Source organism: Protopterus annectens, chromosome 7.part1 (assembly GCF_019279795.1).
Source record: "Protopterus annectens isolate FY-2018-M chromosome 7.part1, PAN1.0, whole genome shotgun sequence".
NCBI lineage: Eukaryota > Metazoa > Chordata > Ceratodontiformes > Protopteridae > Protopterus > Protopterus annectens.
In genome coordinates this window covers 182446196-182463107 of record NC_056740.1, presented here as the reverse complement: position 1 = coordinate 182463107, position 16912 = coordinate 182446196, and the positions used below count along the sequence as shown (strand labels likewise).

At 40.5% G+C, this 16912-nt stretch overlaps 1 protein-coding gene across 2 annotated transcripts in view; it reads right to left on the bottom strand.

The window, feature by feature from the left end:
* Positions 1–16912, bottom strand: part of PLXND1 (plexin D1) — an 817829-nt gene that overhangs the window by 413992 nt on the left and 386925 nt on the right. For both annotated transcript variants that reach the window (XM_044078628.1, XM_044078629.1), the window contains exon 8: positions 12701–12797. In XM_044078628.1, coding sequence (XP_043934563.1) covers positions 12701–12797 — 97 coding nt within the window. The remainder of the gene's footprint in view (positions 1–12700; positions 12798–16912) is intronic.

Below are 16912 nucleotides of genomic sequence, written 5' to 3'. Positions count from 1 at the left end.
GAGTTTATTGGAGCAGTCTTCAACACAACATCCTGCCAAGCTTCTCTCCCCCCTCACAGGCTTTTGAAAATAAGACACCAAATTCAAGTCCTTCTGCTTCACACGTTTGTACCAGCGTGTCTTGTACTGCAACACTTGGGCTCCATGGCAGTTGCCATTACTTTGGTACCACTGGCGAGACTGCACATGAGAATCCTGCAGTGGCTCCTCTCCACACAATGGTCGTTGTTAACCCACCCACTCAACCACATGATACGCCTTACGAGCCATTGCAAGGAGGAAATGCTATGGTGGATGGAGCCACAAAAGGATCTTTGGTGTCGACCGTTCTGTCTTCCCCAACCCACGGCCATGGTGACCACGGATGCTTCTTTTTTGGAGTGGGGGGCATTTCCAGGGAAAGACTGTCCAAGGCACTTGGACCCCCCCTCGAGGCCAACTTGCACATAAATGTCCTGGAACTGAGGGCAGTTCTCTTAGCGTTGCAAGCGTTCCATGCAACCCTGCCTTCGAGTACCATTGCAATTCAGTCAGACAACATGTCAGTTGTCTGGTATATCAACAAGCAAGTTGGAACCAGATCTTACCCCCTGCGTCGGGAAGCCATGAGGATTTGGTGCTGGGCGACAGCTTCCAATCGCTTTCTTATAGAGACGCACATTCCCAGGAGCTCCAACCTTATTGTGGACAATCTGAGCAGGAACATCCTGATGCCTCACAAATGGTCCCTCAATCCTGTAATAACAGCTTGGATCTTCCAGCATTGGGGCAATCCTTGCTGCGACCTGTTTGCTTCCCCCCTAAATTACAAATGCAGGAAATATTTTGCCTTGATTCCCCCTCAGGGGGAATCACTGAGGGACACTCTAACACACAATTGGCCCTCGGGTCTTCTTTATGCCTTTCCCCATTTCCCTCATCCCAAAATTTCTTCAGAAAGATCAGAGGTTGAAAAGCAAAGTGATCCTCATTGTTCCCTACTGGTCACGTCAAGTCTGGTTCCCTTTTCTATGGCATCATCTGATTCACAGCCCGTGGATCCTGGATCATTCCCAGTACCTGTTATTCCATCCTCAGGGATTGATCCACCCGAACCTGCACAGTCTCAAGCTCACAGCCTGGTTCCTCCACTTCCAATGATTGCCAGACTACCTGACATCCCCTCTCCTGTTCGTGAAATTCCTCTGGCCTCACACAAACCTTCCACTAGAAAGGTTTATTCTAGTAAATGGACTAGATTCTCTATTTGGGCCAAAGATCAGAACTTAGACCCTTTCTCTATGCCTATTCAAAAGATTCTGCAATACCTGACTACTCTCCTGCATGCAGGAGCCTCAGCTTCAATGATCACTGTACATTTAGTAGCTATCGCTAATTTTCATAATGATCTGGAAAATTCTACGATTATGTCACACCGCCTATGCAAGACTTTTTTGAAGGGAGTATTGCATGTTAAACCACCAGTCAAGCCTCCCTTAGATCCCTGGGACTTGACTATGGTGCTTCAGTCTCTTACAGGCTCTCCCTTTGAGCCTTTTGATTCATGTAACTTAAAATGTTTGTCTTGGAAAACCATACTTCTAGTAGCACTCACCTCAGCGAGAAGATTATCTGAGCTGCAGGCCTTGAGTGTCAAGAGTCCTTACTTGATCTTCCACATGGACAGGGTGTCCCTTCATACTGACCCTTTTTTTTTGCCCAAGGTCATTTCTGTTTTTTCCATTAACCAATCTATTGACCTGCCGGTTTTCTTCCCAAGGCATTCTAATAGAGGGGAGTACCTTTTGCACACCCTTCATGTGCACCGGCAGCTTCATTGTTATTTGGACGGGACTAAACTTTTCAGGAAAACAGACCAATTGTTTGTGGCCTTTGCAGGACCCAGATTGGGTAAACCTGTTTCCAAAGTGACCTTATCCTCTTGGCTTAGAAACGCCATTACCTTTATCTACCAACAGAATAAGCTACCCTTCTTCCAGAATAAAAGCTAATTCTACCAAATCTATGGCTACCTCTGTAGGCTTTCATTCCAGAGCCTCTATGGATGATATATGCACAGCAGCCACGTGGGCAAGACCTCATACCTTCGTATCTCATTACAAATTGGATTTGGCCTCCAGGGGACGAGCATCTTTTGGTTCTATGGTGCTCAGGAATATCCTTCCTTAGGGCCACCCAGGACTTAAGTAGCTGGGGACTTGGTCCTATCTGTAAAGTATGAATAAAGATTTACAACTTCAGATAAAGAAGTTATGTCTTACCATAACGTTCCATCTGAGTTGTAGATCTTTACTCATTCTTTACTTCCCGCCCTCCTTTCCCCTGCCTGGACTCCTGGTGGATCTCAGGTACTTCTGGTTAGGGTATCTTCTCAGACAGAGCCAACTACTTTTTCTATTCCTACATCTTTACCTAGGGCGGGCAAACTCAATCTGGAGTATCTGGGAGAGGGGCGTTGTGGGTAGGTACTTAGCTGAGAGTTTTTGGCTTGCACGAGCTGGGAAATGAACGTTTCGGTTCTGAGGATTGAACCGAGGTCCTATCTGTAAAGAATGAATAAAGATCTACAAGTCAGATGGAACGTTATGGTAAGACATAACTTCTTTTTTATCATCTGAGCGTAATGGCCTGGGGGCACTATGAGGGGTGAGAATATTCTTGAATTATTCAATTCCTACCCTTTTTGTAAACAAAAAGGATCTTTATTAAACTATCACTTATGATATAAGCAATTATACATTTATATAAATGAAAATGAATAACAACACAGTCCTAGTTGCAAGCATTTCACTGTTCCAGTGTCATAAAGATATTTTGCATCTGCCCACTATTTTGTGGCAGTACTAAATGCTTTTAAAACCATAAATGCTTTGAATTCCTGCACTTTTTTCCCCTGTAACTACTAGTACGTGAAGCAAATAAAGGTCCACAAACTCCAAAGAATTGTGATTGGGTCTCTCAGATAATAATTCTTATTATTCCTTCTCAACATGGATGTCACGCTTCACCTCACAAGCTTCACTTTGTTCCACTTACGAGATTAATTTATTGACATCCATGCCTTAAACACAAATTGGGTTGGTTATGATCAGAGACTCAGTCATAAGCATCTATGTTAGATACATAGGTGACATTTTACCAAAGCTTTTAGTTGCATGGAGTACTTAACTGTCCTAGCAAAATAAAGAAGCGGGGGCAATGCAAGCTGAGCTTGAACTGTTGGCAATTTCAGCAAATCTGCATATTTAGCAAGGGGAACTGAATAATTAATACCATCCATCTCCCTTTCCCTGAAAAAAAAATGCCTGGGAAGTTTTAGCATGTCTATCTATAGATTCTGGTCAATTGTATCCTATTGAAAGGCTATAAGAGATTGTCACCAGCAGCGAGAAACTTGCAGACTCCAGCAGCCTAACTGGTGCACAACAAGTAGCAGGAGGCAGTACTGCCGAAACATACATGACACACCATTCTGCAGCTCCTTGGGGTAAATAACTAGCTTACCAGTTGAGATAAAGACGTCCACCCACTGTGCCATCTCAGTGGAGACTGTTATCAAATGATTATACTTGGGATCAGCTAGTATGGAGCCTTTAATTGGGTGTAAGGTGGGCGCGATACAAGTTAGCAGCATGAGGGTCAGTAGAGGATGGATGGAGAGTTGTGACTTCTTAAAACAATTATATTCATGAATTGATATACTCAAGATTTGTCCTAAGTTCTGTTTGAAATGAAAGCAATAGAACATGTCAACCTCCATACAAAAGGCAAATAAGACAAAATAAACTACAAAAAACTTGGCCTTACAAACTATTTTTGTAGACAAAATTAAGTAAAGTATGGGGTTTAGACCAGCTATGGGTCACAGTGATCTGTTCTAACTCAAATGGGTAAAACTGTATTTAAAAACTTACTGGCAAGATGCTTGGAACAACCTGGAGTGTTTATTACACAACAATGAAAGTAGCGAGCTACTAAACTGTTATTAAAACAAAACTAAAATTAATAAGACTGTTACAAAAAGTAAAAAGAAAGTGTGCACAAATAAGCAATCACTTGTATTTATCAAAAAATGAGGTACACATTCTCCTTATCACTTCCTCATGTTTTCAAGTAACTGAATATTTATAGTAGGGTTTGGAACATTATGGGTCGAGTCCATCTATACTTCTGTAATATGTACTTGTAGCGTGAAATATATAATATATGTATACATGTACATATGTATGCATAGGTGTATGTACATTAGCATGTGAAGAACATAAGATGACAGAATATACTGCAATAGTAAATACAAACACAGCAAATTCCTCCATTAACTGAAACTGTAATAGAACAGGAAGCTATCTAGTGTTTTTTAGGTGAACATAACATGTGTCTTTTCCAATATAGTTTAGGTCACAGAATCCAAGTCCGGCAGTAACTGCAGGAAAGCCCTGTTTGGGAATTTGGCGACTGAAAAGAATCTGACTTTGCCTTCACAGCTGAATTCCATTTTATTCAAAGCAGATGGATTCTCCCTCAGCCTTTTATTATACCAGCATATCCTAACAATGGACATAATTAATGAAATAAACAGTATTGTGATGATGATGATGATGATGATGATGATGGCGGTGATGGTAATGCCACAGGCTTAAAGCACATTTTAGATACTAGCAGCTGATTACATTGAGATAATGGTAAAAAACACAAAATATAACATGCAGGGTTTGATGGATAAATAGCAACAGTTGATCTTCTAGCTAAATACTTACCCACAGGCAGACATGTTCATAGCACTACATTGTTGTGTATTTTTGTTACATGAAGTGTTCGGCTGGGATGGTGTCTGGAATTTACGGTGAGTGTTTGTGAGTGTTTTTGTAAGTTGTACGTGTGGGTTAGGGTAGGGAGGTGGAAGTGTGAGTGTGAGTGTTGGATGTGTTGGTGTTTGTGTATGTGTGTGTGTGTGTGTGTGTGTGTGTGTGTGAGGGACTGCAGAATGTCTGGGTGTGAGTTTTTTTTTTCTGTTTGTGCGATCCCGGTGTTGGTATATATATATATATATATATATATATATATATATATATATATATATATGTGTGTGTGTGTGTAGGGGGGGGTTGGTGGGGTGCAGCCCTCATGGGGGTGCAGGGGCTTGCTCCCCTGCTTACATGTAGTGTAGGGTTGTATAGTTTGTGTGCTATGGGTAGAATGATGTGTGTGTTGTGTGGTGTATGCTGTATGTATATTCGTGTTTGTGCATTTTTTCGGGATTGTGAGTCGTTCGCCTTTATAGTTTCAAGATACTGAAATTTGAGATTTCAGTATTTTGAGATTATAAAGGGCAACTCTATATGTATATATATATATATATATATATATATATATATATATATATATATATATATATGTGTGTGTGTGTGTGTGTGTGTGTGTGTGTGTGTACAAGTCTCTCACCAGGGGTTTTGATCACAAATAACCATGAGCGCTGTGTAAGGATTAATGCACCCATCCAAAAAGCCACAATTTCCAACACAAAAATAAAGGTAATCAATGTAGCTATAATGTAGCGTAGCAGCTTCCCTTACCTAGAATTATGATGGTCTGAGCGGGCTGTTTGAGACATAACAGCCATAAGTCTGAGATTCCTGATTTAGACAAATGACCTTGCATTCGAGAAATGTTCACGAGGAAGTTTTTAAAGAAATAAACAAATAAACACATGTTCTAAATTTCATATATAAGAATACACACACTTTCTGTAGCACTTATAGACACACAAAAAGAGATGAAATCCAGCAGCAGCAGATGGGCCAAAGATAACATGGTGTATTCTCAAAGAGAGGGAGCAGATAACTGGTAAATAATATACAAAGTTTAAAACTGATTAAGAAAAAGACAGCTGCTATGTACAAGTTACTGTTTTAGCTCAAAATATGTGCTTCCAGAATGTTAAGTGTTCAAATCTTTAGGACACTACTCTTTTATCAGGAAAGTTTCAAACCAGTTCTGCGGACACATTTCGTGCACATCTCATCCAGACTAATTCAACTGTTAGTACAAAGACAGTCTATGAATGGCAACCAACATCCTGCCGGGTAGTGAACACAACCCCATGGTATTTAGGTCACCTATTATTACATGGCTTCCAGCCTTTACTGCATCTTGCAGCAACAGTTTTAAATAAATCCTTTCTTTTACTTAAGAATGTTGTTTACAGTAGTGCACTAAATGCAAATTCTGAGTTACCACAAAACTAAAATATAACTTATTCAGACAAATAAAGATTATCCTGAAGTGAAACATGAATACAAAGTGAGCTACTTTACTTCTGTGATCTTATAACAGCAATAACAAAGTGCTACAATCAAACTCTTTGAAGAAAAGTATAAGCTATTAAATTGTTATTCTTTTTTTCAGTCATTATGGAGCACCCTTCGGTGAGATCTAAAGCTTTAGAAATCAATGCAAAAAAATCTTATCAATGTATAAACTTTTAACATCTGTAAGGGAAGTGCTACAGAACCTAACAACAGTTTGTTTCTGCCTCTGCTGTGTATAAGGAAAATGTGGCTTTAAAAATTTTCAGACCCTGTTAACTCAGATACTATCACATCTTGTTTAAGGCAAATGTACCAGAAGCTCTTAACATTTATTATCCAATTTAGTATAGCCTTTAACACTATAAAGTACATTATAGCTAACGTGAAGTATCATATCATCAATTATCAGGATGTTTTGGGGACGCAAACAGGCATGCATTTGGACTGGCCTAAATATAACTTTGAAAACATCTTGGAAGAAATGGTGTCTTTGCAAAAGCCTGCTCTTGCCATTATCTCACTAAAAATATCAGGGAAAAAGTATAAGAAAAAAGAAAGAAAGAAAGAACAAAATGAGAAAATTATGTCTACTTAAAAGCAACTTTAATAAAACATTAAAATGGAGGCTTGGGGCATTTCTCATGCCTTCTTTAAAAAGCAACAAAGCAAATTTTCCTAAGATAAACATTTAGGCACCATAGCTGAACTTGGACTTGCATAGGAGACTAATGATGAAGGCTACTCCATTAAACCATGGTGCAGCTTTAGTCAAGGCACTCTAATAAAACTGTGAGACTGATGTGCAAAAATGGCATACCAGTTTAAGGTAAAATGTCTTAGTATCCAAGAATAAAAGATGTAGCCTTACAAATCTGAGGTACTGAGTGCAATCAAACCAGTGAAAAGTAGCATGCTTTAAAAGACAATTCCAATTCCCCTTTTATGTGCCCCAAAAGGAGGGCTTGGTTTCTATAGTGGCAAGATGCAATAAAGCAGGCTTCATCTGACTCCACAGGTTGCATGCAAAAGTTAAAAGACCTAAATTTAGTAAATATTAGCTTCTACTAATACAGATGGAGTAACACATGATAGCTGTAATGGAGGCACAGACTTGAACAATGTAAAAAGATTCAAATCTGATGGGTTAAAGTAGAATATGGAAGAGTTTTCACCCTTTCCATTTCGGAATTTAGAAAAGAACTCCATAATAAGGTAAAGTCTGCAGTATCATACTTTTCATCATGCCCTTTTATAGTTTTACCAAACATTGTCTGTAAACACAGAACAGAGGAAAAGGCATACAGGAGCCTACTGTTCTGGTCAATGGTATAGTATAATTTTACTACAAAAATTCAGACCTTAAACAAACAGTGCAAATTTACATAAATTTGGAATGCAAAAAGTTGTAACAGATGTTTGTAAGTAGCTAAGGGTAATCTACAAAGTACACCTGAGTGCACTTAAAAAGGACAGAGAAGCTAGCTGTTGAATTGGTGTGTGTGGCATTACACTTACGGGTCTTTTCTACTGTGTTTTTACATTAGGAGGACTGGGTTTATTCATCATGTGGCAGGACGTGGTTACCTGGTCTAACTGAGTTGGGAAATACAGCAAACCCAAAGGCACTCAGACAAAAACAACACCCAATTCCACACATGTCATGCTCAGTGGAGCCCCAAACGTTAAGTCCCTAAGGCAAGCAAACAGATTTCCTAGGACTCTCATCATAGGAGACTCCATTGTAAGATATACTGATGCCCCTCTGACCAGGCTGAATGAGGAGAAGATCACTGTTAGCTGCTTATCTGCAACCAGGATCCACCAACTCACATAAGTACTCAAATAATTACTCCTCAGGTACCAGTATGATTCCATCATAGGCTATGTGGAAATTAAGCACCTGAAGTGTATCTCCTTGCACTATATGAAGAAGGAGACATTATGTAGCTTTCAGACTAAGTGTCTCATGCTGGTATGAACCTAGCACTGAGCAGCATATTACCATCACTTAGGATGATGCCACAATTTGAGCAAAAATGATTGATTTCAACAACTGGCTGCCTTTCTGGTGTCATTCTAAGGGGATCCAATATATGTCAACTTGGGAGAACATAGTTAACAGACCAGATTTCTTTGCCAAGGATGGTTTGCACCTTTCCCCTCTAGGCTATCGAATACTGGCTAAAACTTTTTTCATCTCCGTAGTTGACAAACCTACCGTCATAGCAAATCAACTTAACTGAACCTCAAGGTGTTACTGCTCAATGCCAGCACCCTATATAAAAAAACTTCACTCCCTCCAAGCCCTCCTCACACTTGAAAATAGACGTTAGTGTACTGAGACATAGTTTAAAGAGGCAGAGAGCAACCAGTCAGTGCAAGGTTTCATTGCCTTCCACACTTTTTTAGCAGTAGCTACACAGACAAGGACTGAAGGTGGAGATGCCTCAGTATACCTGAGTAACAAGCATATGTCTAGGGTGTTCAAACAGGATGATATGCTGGAGTTCCTCCACGTATAGATCACCATAGACAAAATCCCATACCATATCCTAGCCAGCTACAGGTGAACCTCCATCTCCCAAGAAGCTCACAGTGCATACTTGGACCTACTGGATACACTTACCATCCAACCCAACACCCTATTCATGGGAGACTTTAATTACCCCTCTATAGACTGGGGATCCTAAATGTCTTAAAATCTACAGGCACAGGGATTCCTGGACTTCGCAAATACAAGCACCCTTAACCAAATGATGAATAGACCTACTAGAGGTTTCAACATACTGGACCTCATGCTCGCAAACATGGGAGAACACTGCACCACCCCAATGTCTCATCCTTCCTGGTACAGTCCAACCATAAAGCTGTCTCCTTCAAAACCAAAATCAACTCCATAATCCCATTAAAACCAATAACAACTATTCCAAGGCACATTACCTTTTATTAAGTGATGGTTTGTCAAAAGTCAATGCCCTCAAAACCCCAATAACAGAGCAGCCTATGCTGAATTGCTATCAGAAACTCTGTACAATCAACTCAGTGGCTGCACAGAGGCTACTGTACCTACAAGAGGTAAGCCCAGGACTACCCCTACAAACAAACCACCCTAGTGACATCCCAAATTAAGCAGGATATACAACAAAAGAAACAAAAATTATGGCAAAATTAGGAAAGGTAATTTGCATAAAAACGTTCTCATCAGACCAAATAGGCAACTAAGAAGGCTAATTAAGTCATGCAAAGCCAGTTTTGAGGTTATGATAACCTCCCAGGTGAAAGTTAACCATAAAGCCTTCTTCAGCAATGTTAAAAATCTCAATGGTATCACATAGTAATGTGGTGAACTGGTGGCTAATGGTGCCATATTCACTGAGCCTGGTTACATAGCAAATCTGTTAGTGGACAAATTCACTTCCAACTTTACCCTCCACCCCCAACCATCACCCAAAAATACCCTGAAATATAACCTCTCCAATTATAAAAAGGGAGTGTGTACTGGCTGAGCTTGCTAAAGTTAAAAACACTGCTTCAATGGGACCAATAACATCCCAGGATGGCTCCTGAACAGTCTAAAATATGACTTATCAGACTTTGTGCCACATGAATGAAGGACTGATATGGTCATCTCCATTCATAAAGGAGGACCTTGAACAGATCTTGGAAACTACAGACCAAATAGTCTGACTAGTCTTATTTGTAAAGCCATGGAAATTATCAACAAGGACATAGGAGACTTCCAGACACTGGATCCATGCCAGTTGGTCTTTGTCAAAGGAAGGTCATGCTCTAATGAATCCGGTGGACTTCTTTGAAAAGATCGCTAAGGCAATGGATGAGGAGAAATGGTACTGCCTACCTAGATCTTGCTGAAGCATTTGATACAATACCTGACTCGGGCATTGTCAACATATTTATCGAACTAGGTATAAACCCCTTTATAACATGCTGCATAGCTAGCTGTCTCACTGATAGGACCTAGGAGGTAAGAATCAGTAATGATACCTCTACAAAGTGTCCAGTCACCAGTGGGGTCTCCCAGGGCTCTGTGCTAGGCCCTTTCCTCTTTGGTATCTACTTCACAGATGTCAAAGCCAATATCAAATGCCTCTGTCTAACCAAGTTCACAGATGATTGCAAAATAGGAGCGGACATTGAATCCTCCCACGATGAGAATACCCTTCAGGAAGGTCTAACACAAACACTAGGTGCCAATGCCATAGCTTAAAACTCTATACCAGGAAATGCATTATAGTACCTTTTCAGAAGTCAGCTACCCCTTGTAATTACATCATCAGTAAAATACCTCTAAAAGTTGATTTACTAGTTATGCATCTGGGAACTTATGTAGATAGTAACCTAGCTTTCGACCAACATGTGTCCAAGGTAGTAAGAAAATCCTTCTATAATGCTCAGCTTATAAGCAAGGCCATGGCATTTAGGTCCAGAGGGGTCATCATACCACTGTACTCAGCCCTCATCAGACTCATAATAGAGTATAACGTCCCCTTTGATATGTACCCGACCAGACACATACAGCAAGAGGAACAACCACAAAGGTTTCTTACAGAAATAATATACAATGCCCTACACTGAATGCCTCAAAGCCCGGTCTGTTTACTTGGTGTCATACAAACTTCTGAGAGATGATCTTAGCCTGGCATATAAGGCATCCCTGGACCCTAATTTGATTAACCTTTTGCACATCCACAAAACAAACAGCATCAGTACTACTAGATTAAAAGAGTTAAAGTTTGCTTGCAACATAAATAGGACATGTTGCAGAGACAGAAATGTTTCTCAGAGAATTCCCATTCTCTGGAACAGGCTCCTCATCCATGTGAAGCAGAGTTCCTCCCTGTCCCTGTTTAAGTGCAACTTGACCAATGGATGGGTAGTCAGAAAATCACCCCTGGTCTGGGGCCTATATTTCTGATGGACAGAGGCAGTCAGTAAATCACCACCGACATAAATCAAATTTATGGGTCACATGTGGGTTGCACAGCTAGGCTTATAAGGGCCCTACTGATCATTAGCTTAGTATGCATCTATGAATGTATAAACCTATGCGCAAGGGTGGATCTTTTTTAAAATACTAAGCAGAAGGAATGTGAATGAATACATAGATCTAACTTGATTGTGGAAATCTATCCAGAGTTTTGCACTGCAGACACAAATAAAAATGGAGTCTGAGAGACTGTACATTAGCAGGTACTTGAGAAGAATAAAGGACACAAGTGGTGATGGAACAGGACAGGGTGCAAAAAAAAGGAGTAATGAAAGAGGAATAACAGGTTTTAAATTAACAGGAATGTTGTGAAATGGTTATAAAATAATGGGAAGCCAAACTGCAATAGTTAAGGCTATGCACATTGTGTTCCTGGTGAGGTAACCATAGTGCAAATTTACAGACCTTATTCACAAATGTGAAGAAAGCTGTTGTTGGGGAAGGTAGGGAATATTCTCTTAAGGAGCTAAATATTCCTTAGTAGATAAGAACTGTTACAAGCATTCTTGTGAAGGCAAAAATGTTTTTATTTAGCTCCAGTCAATATGGGAGAAAAGACAGAAAGAAAAAGATGGAGAGGCAGTCTAGGTGTGCAATGTAGAGAAAGTTTTCATTTACTTCAGTTGCTTCAGGAGTGGGTACAGTATATTTTAGAAATGTATACATTGTGGTGTACATGGTGACTGCCTGGCAGCATGATAGTTGGATGTTCTGCGAAGAAGTGATATAATGGACAGGACTACTGCAGAAAATGTTGTATAATGTTGTGTGCTCCAATGGTCCTGCTTGAATTATGTTTTGCAAAGCAAAACACCATGGTGGAAACTGAGTAAATGTAATATAGTTTAGCTGTGGTGACCCCTAACGGGAACAGCCAAAAGTAGAAGGAGTAGTCATAGCAGGGGGGGGGGGGGTTACTGTCTGGTCATGACATGTACCAAAATGGTGTAGGATATTACCAAGAAATTACACACTTTTTAAATAACAGTTTACAATCAAGACTTCTGGTTGAGACATGTTTATAAGGACATGTGGTGCATTATGTATGAAGCATAAGAATTGTGCATTGCATGCATCGTGCATATAAAAAGTGCTGCTTAGGAAATTGTTACACGAATGATTTGCAGTAGAGTTGTAGTCCAGTGGAGTGTATAGGATTTTTATGGTCATTCACAGCAGGTGTTTTTTTTTGGATTTAATTTAAGAAGGTGTGAAGTAATACTTACATTGTTTTCACTGCTTAATGAGGATTTAGAATAAGAGCTGTTCTGCTTTCATTATTTTATGTTTACATTGATTTGTGTCCCTTTCTTAGTCACTGTTCTTGTTGGCAAGAAATATGTTTTACCTTTATATTTCCTGTTTTATGATATCTTTTTCTTACCTGCAGAATATCCTTACAGTCTGTTGTGTTGGAGACACAGCTGTGCAAACTATTACACCAGTTACATTTCCATTTTGTTTCAAGACAGCTAGTACACCTGCACAGAGAAAAAAAGTAAGAGATCTTAGTTATTTGTGAAAATTATTTGAGGAAAACCCATCAATAGCCATTAATAAATTATAACCAGTACTATGAGGAATGTCAAAGGCATCAAGGAAAAAGGAAAAGGGATACAGTTGGTACAACCATCTTCCAAATGTCACCAAACATTTAATAAATGGGTAGAAGAGAAACTAGACATTCATTTGGTGGAGGAAATATGAAAACATAAACACCACTTACTGGAGTCTCAGAAATGGAAAGTTTGAAATGAGGATACAAAAATAATGCTCTTAGGATACTTAATTCTTAGCAGCATATGGACAAACTACTTTAGAACCAGTGCAGGTTGTTTAACAAAATATTTGTCACTATCACTTTAGTACTAATATTAAGCGGCAGAACTGCAGTGGCAAAGCCTGCCCTGGATTTGGAGAAGAGAGGCAAATGATAATGCTTTGTGAAGGTATGAACAGAGCTCCAAGTAGCAGCTTCTAGAATGTCTTTGGTTGGAACACAGCTGAGAAAGGCTGCTGAGGTAGAGGCAGCCCTGGTGGAATGTGACCTGATTCCCTTGGGTACAGGTTTACCATGGTGCAAGGAGCAGAAACAAATGCAGTGAATCAACTTAGAAATAGTCTGCTTTGATATAGCCTTCCCCTCTGATCCTGAAGCAAATGCCACCAGTAGTTGCTCAGACTTTCTTAGAGATTTGGTCCTGTTTAAGTAGAATCTTAGTTGTCTGTGTACGTCCAATGAATTCAGAATCCACTCCCCTTGTTCTGCGGATTTGGGTAAAATGTTGGCAGGTGAATTGTATGGTTTAAGAGCCACACTGGATACCAACTTAGGCATAAAGGAAGGATTGGTCCTGAGGGACACCCTGTCCAGGTAAAATGTAATAAAAGGCTCCACAGCCATTAGAGCCTGTAGTTCTGAAACCCTTCTTGTTGAAGTGCTTGCCAAGAGAAAAGCTGTTTTCCAAGATAAAAATTTTAAATCCGCAGTAGCTGCTGGTTCAAAAGAAGGCAGGGTGTGTTTTTCCAGCACAAAATTGAGGTTCCATGCAGGAGATGGTGATCTTCTGAGAGGCCTTAAATTTTTGGCCCCTCTAAGATACTGTTTTAGCAGAGGATGAGAAAAGAGGGGAGGCTCCATGTTGTAATGAGCCGAGATGGCAGAGGCATGGATTTTTATTGAAGAAAAAGATAGGCCCTTGTTAAGCATCTCAGTCAAGTATTGTAAAATCTGAGGGATATTTGGTTTTGCTGTGTCCGTTCCTTGTGCTTGGTTCCAAGCACAGAATTTCTTCCATTTATCAGTATAAGATTTTCTAGTACTAGGCCTTCTGGCTTCCAAAATGACATCCATCACAGATTTACTGAGAGGTGTTTTTTGAATAATTAAATGATCAGTGATGCTGCAAGGTTCAGAGTTTGGAGCTGAGTGTGCAGAATTTAATTGTTCTGCTAAGACAGTAGATGAGGTAGTTGAGGCAAGTACCAAGGAGGGAGTTGAGACATATTCCTTAGAATTGGGTACCACTGCTACTGAGGCCAGTCTGGAGCAATCAGGATAATTTTTGTTTCTTCCTGTCTGACTTTTAGTAAGACCTTGGAGAGAAGAGGCAGAGGGTGAAAAGCATAGACTGATAGGTTTGTCCAACTGAAGGATAGGGCGTCCACTTTCCATGCTTGTCTGTGATAAGTCCTTGTGCAGAATTTGTCCAATTGATAATTTTGGGGAGAAGCAAATAGATCTATTTCTGGGCTCCCCCATTTCTGTGTTACCATGCTGAAGATTTGTGGATCCAGTTTCCACTCGTGCGGGTCCATAAGATTTCTGCTTAGGTCGTCTGCCAGAGTGTTTTGTTTTCCTGGCAGGAATTGAGCTTGAAGATGTACTTGGTAAGTCAAAGCTGTGTTCCACAATGCCATGACTAGTCTGCAAAGGGGGTAGGAATGTGTACTCCCCTGCTTGTTTATGTACCACATAACTGTGGTGTTGTCCATCTTTATCAGTAGTTGTCCTGGATGAAGTAAGTCCTTGAAGGCTGTCAGAGCATTCTGAACAGCTAGCATCTCTTTCTGGTTGATATGCAGATGCATTTGTTTTGGGCTCCATATGCCCTGAATGCATCTCCCTGCCAGGTGGGCCCACCAAGCATAGTCTGATGCGTCTGTAGTTAGGGTTTGGGTAGCAGGGGGTAGAGTGAATGACAGTCCCTTGTTTTGGTGACATGCCTCTGCCCACCAAAGAAACTCCTGTTGTAGGCAGGGAATGAGAGGAATCATTGTTTCCAGACTGTGACAATGTTGACTCCATAAACCTTTAAGGTACCATTGAAGTTTCCTCATAGGCAATCTTGCATATGGAATTAGTAGAATGCAGGATGCCTTGAACTCCAAAGCCTGCAGAATTCGTCTTGCAGATAACTGGGTTTTTGTTGCCATCTATTTGAAGTATGTTGTCAGTTGCCTTTGTTTGTATGGTGTAAGGTAAGCCATCTCGGAAGTTGTATTCAAGCTTGCACCCAGGAATGTAATTATTTGAGAGGGTACCAGTTGGGATTTCTTTTAATTTATTGTGCACCCTAGGCATGTTAGAAGCCTTTTTACAAATGCCAGATGTTGAAGAAGAATGTCCTTGTTGTCTGCTTGAATGAGACAAGTCGTCCAGGTAAGGATAAATTTGTATACCTCTTTGTCTGTAAAATGTAATTACTGGTGCCAGGCACTTTGTAAAGACCCTGGGCGCACTAGATAAGCCAAAGGGCAGTGCAGAGAATTGGTAATGCAAAACACCTGCCTTGAAGTGGAGGTATCTTCTGCACGATTCCCTTATTGGGATATGCAGGTATGCCTATTTTAAGTCTAGAGTCACTAACCAAGTGTTCCTGCCCAGCATAGGCAGTAGCTGTTGCAAAGTCAGCATTTTGAATTTTGCAATGTCCAGGTACATGTTCAAAATCGATAATTCCAGTATTGGATGCCAGGCAGTGTCTTTTCTGGGTACCAGGAAAAGTCTTGAATAAAAACCTTGTCCTTTTTTCCTGTTCTGGTACTGGCTGAATAGCCCCCATATCCATGAGGGATGTAACTTGTTTCTGAGCCTCTGCCCATTGATTTTGTGGCAGATCTGGCCAACCGTTTGGAATTGGCAAAGTATGGAAATGAAATCTGTACCCCTGGGATACTATGTTTAATACCCATTTGTCCTGGGTAATTAATTGCCAGTTTTGAACATGAAGTGCTAATTTTCCCCCCCAAGGGGGCTGCCAAAAGATAAGTGATTGGTGAAGGTAGAAGGAAGTCATTGAGACTGCTTACTGTAGGGTTGTGCTTTGTTTCCTCCAGATTTGGAGGTGGAGGCACCCCATTGCTTTGACCTATAAGAACCCTGTGATTGGTATCAAGAGCCTTTTGAGCACCTGGATTTGCCTTGAGAGGCCCTGTTGGACACAGGAAAGGACCAATTTTTAGTAGGCCACTGCCTGCTGAACCTGGGTGGCTACACTTGTAAGAAATTGTTTACAGTTTGCATAGATTTAGCTTTGTCTTCCATTTTCTTTAAAACCTCTTCTGCCTTATTACCAAACAGAGTATCATGCTGTAAAGGGACATCCAACAATTTAGCTTTAACATGATCACACAGATGCTACTCCTTGAGCCAGGCATGCCTTCTAATCATAGATCCAGTAACTGCGGCCCTGCAAGAGGCCTCCAAGGAATCAAAACCACATTGCAAAGTATGCTTTCCAACCTGTTCTGCTGCATGCAATAATTCCTGTAATTCTTTATTTTCCACACAATCAGAAATCAACATCATTTTCTGTTTCAATAAGCCCATAACATGCTGTTGATATTTAAGCATATGAAACTGGCAGTTTAAGGCCCTAATTGCCAAGGTTGCAGACGCATAAACCCTATTTCCCCATCTATCCAGCGCCCTGGAATCTCTATCAGAGGGGGTAGGATTTTTGGCTGTAGAGGCCTTTACACCTTTGGGACCCTGTGAGATAGTCTCAGGATCAGCAGCAGGATTTTTGAATAGAAATTTGTGGGAGTCAGGAACCCTGTAATATCTGTCTGGTTTACTAGGAACCAGAGGTAG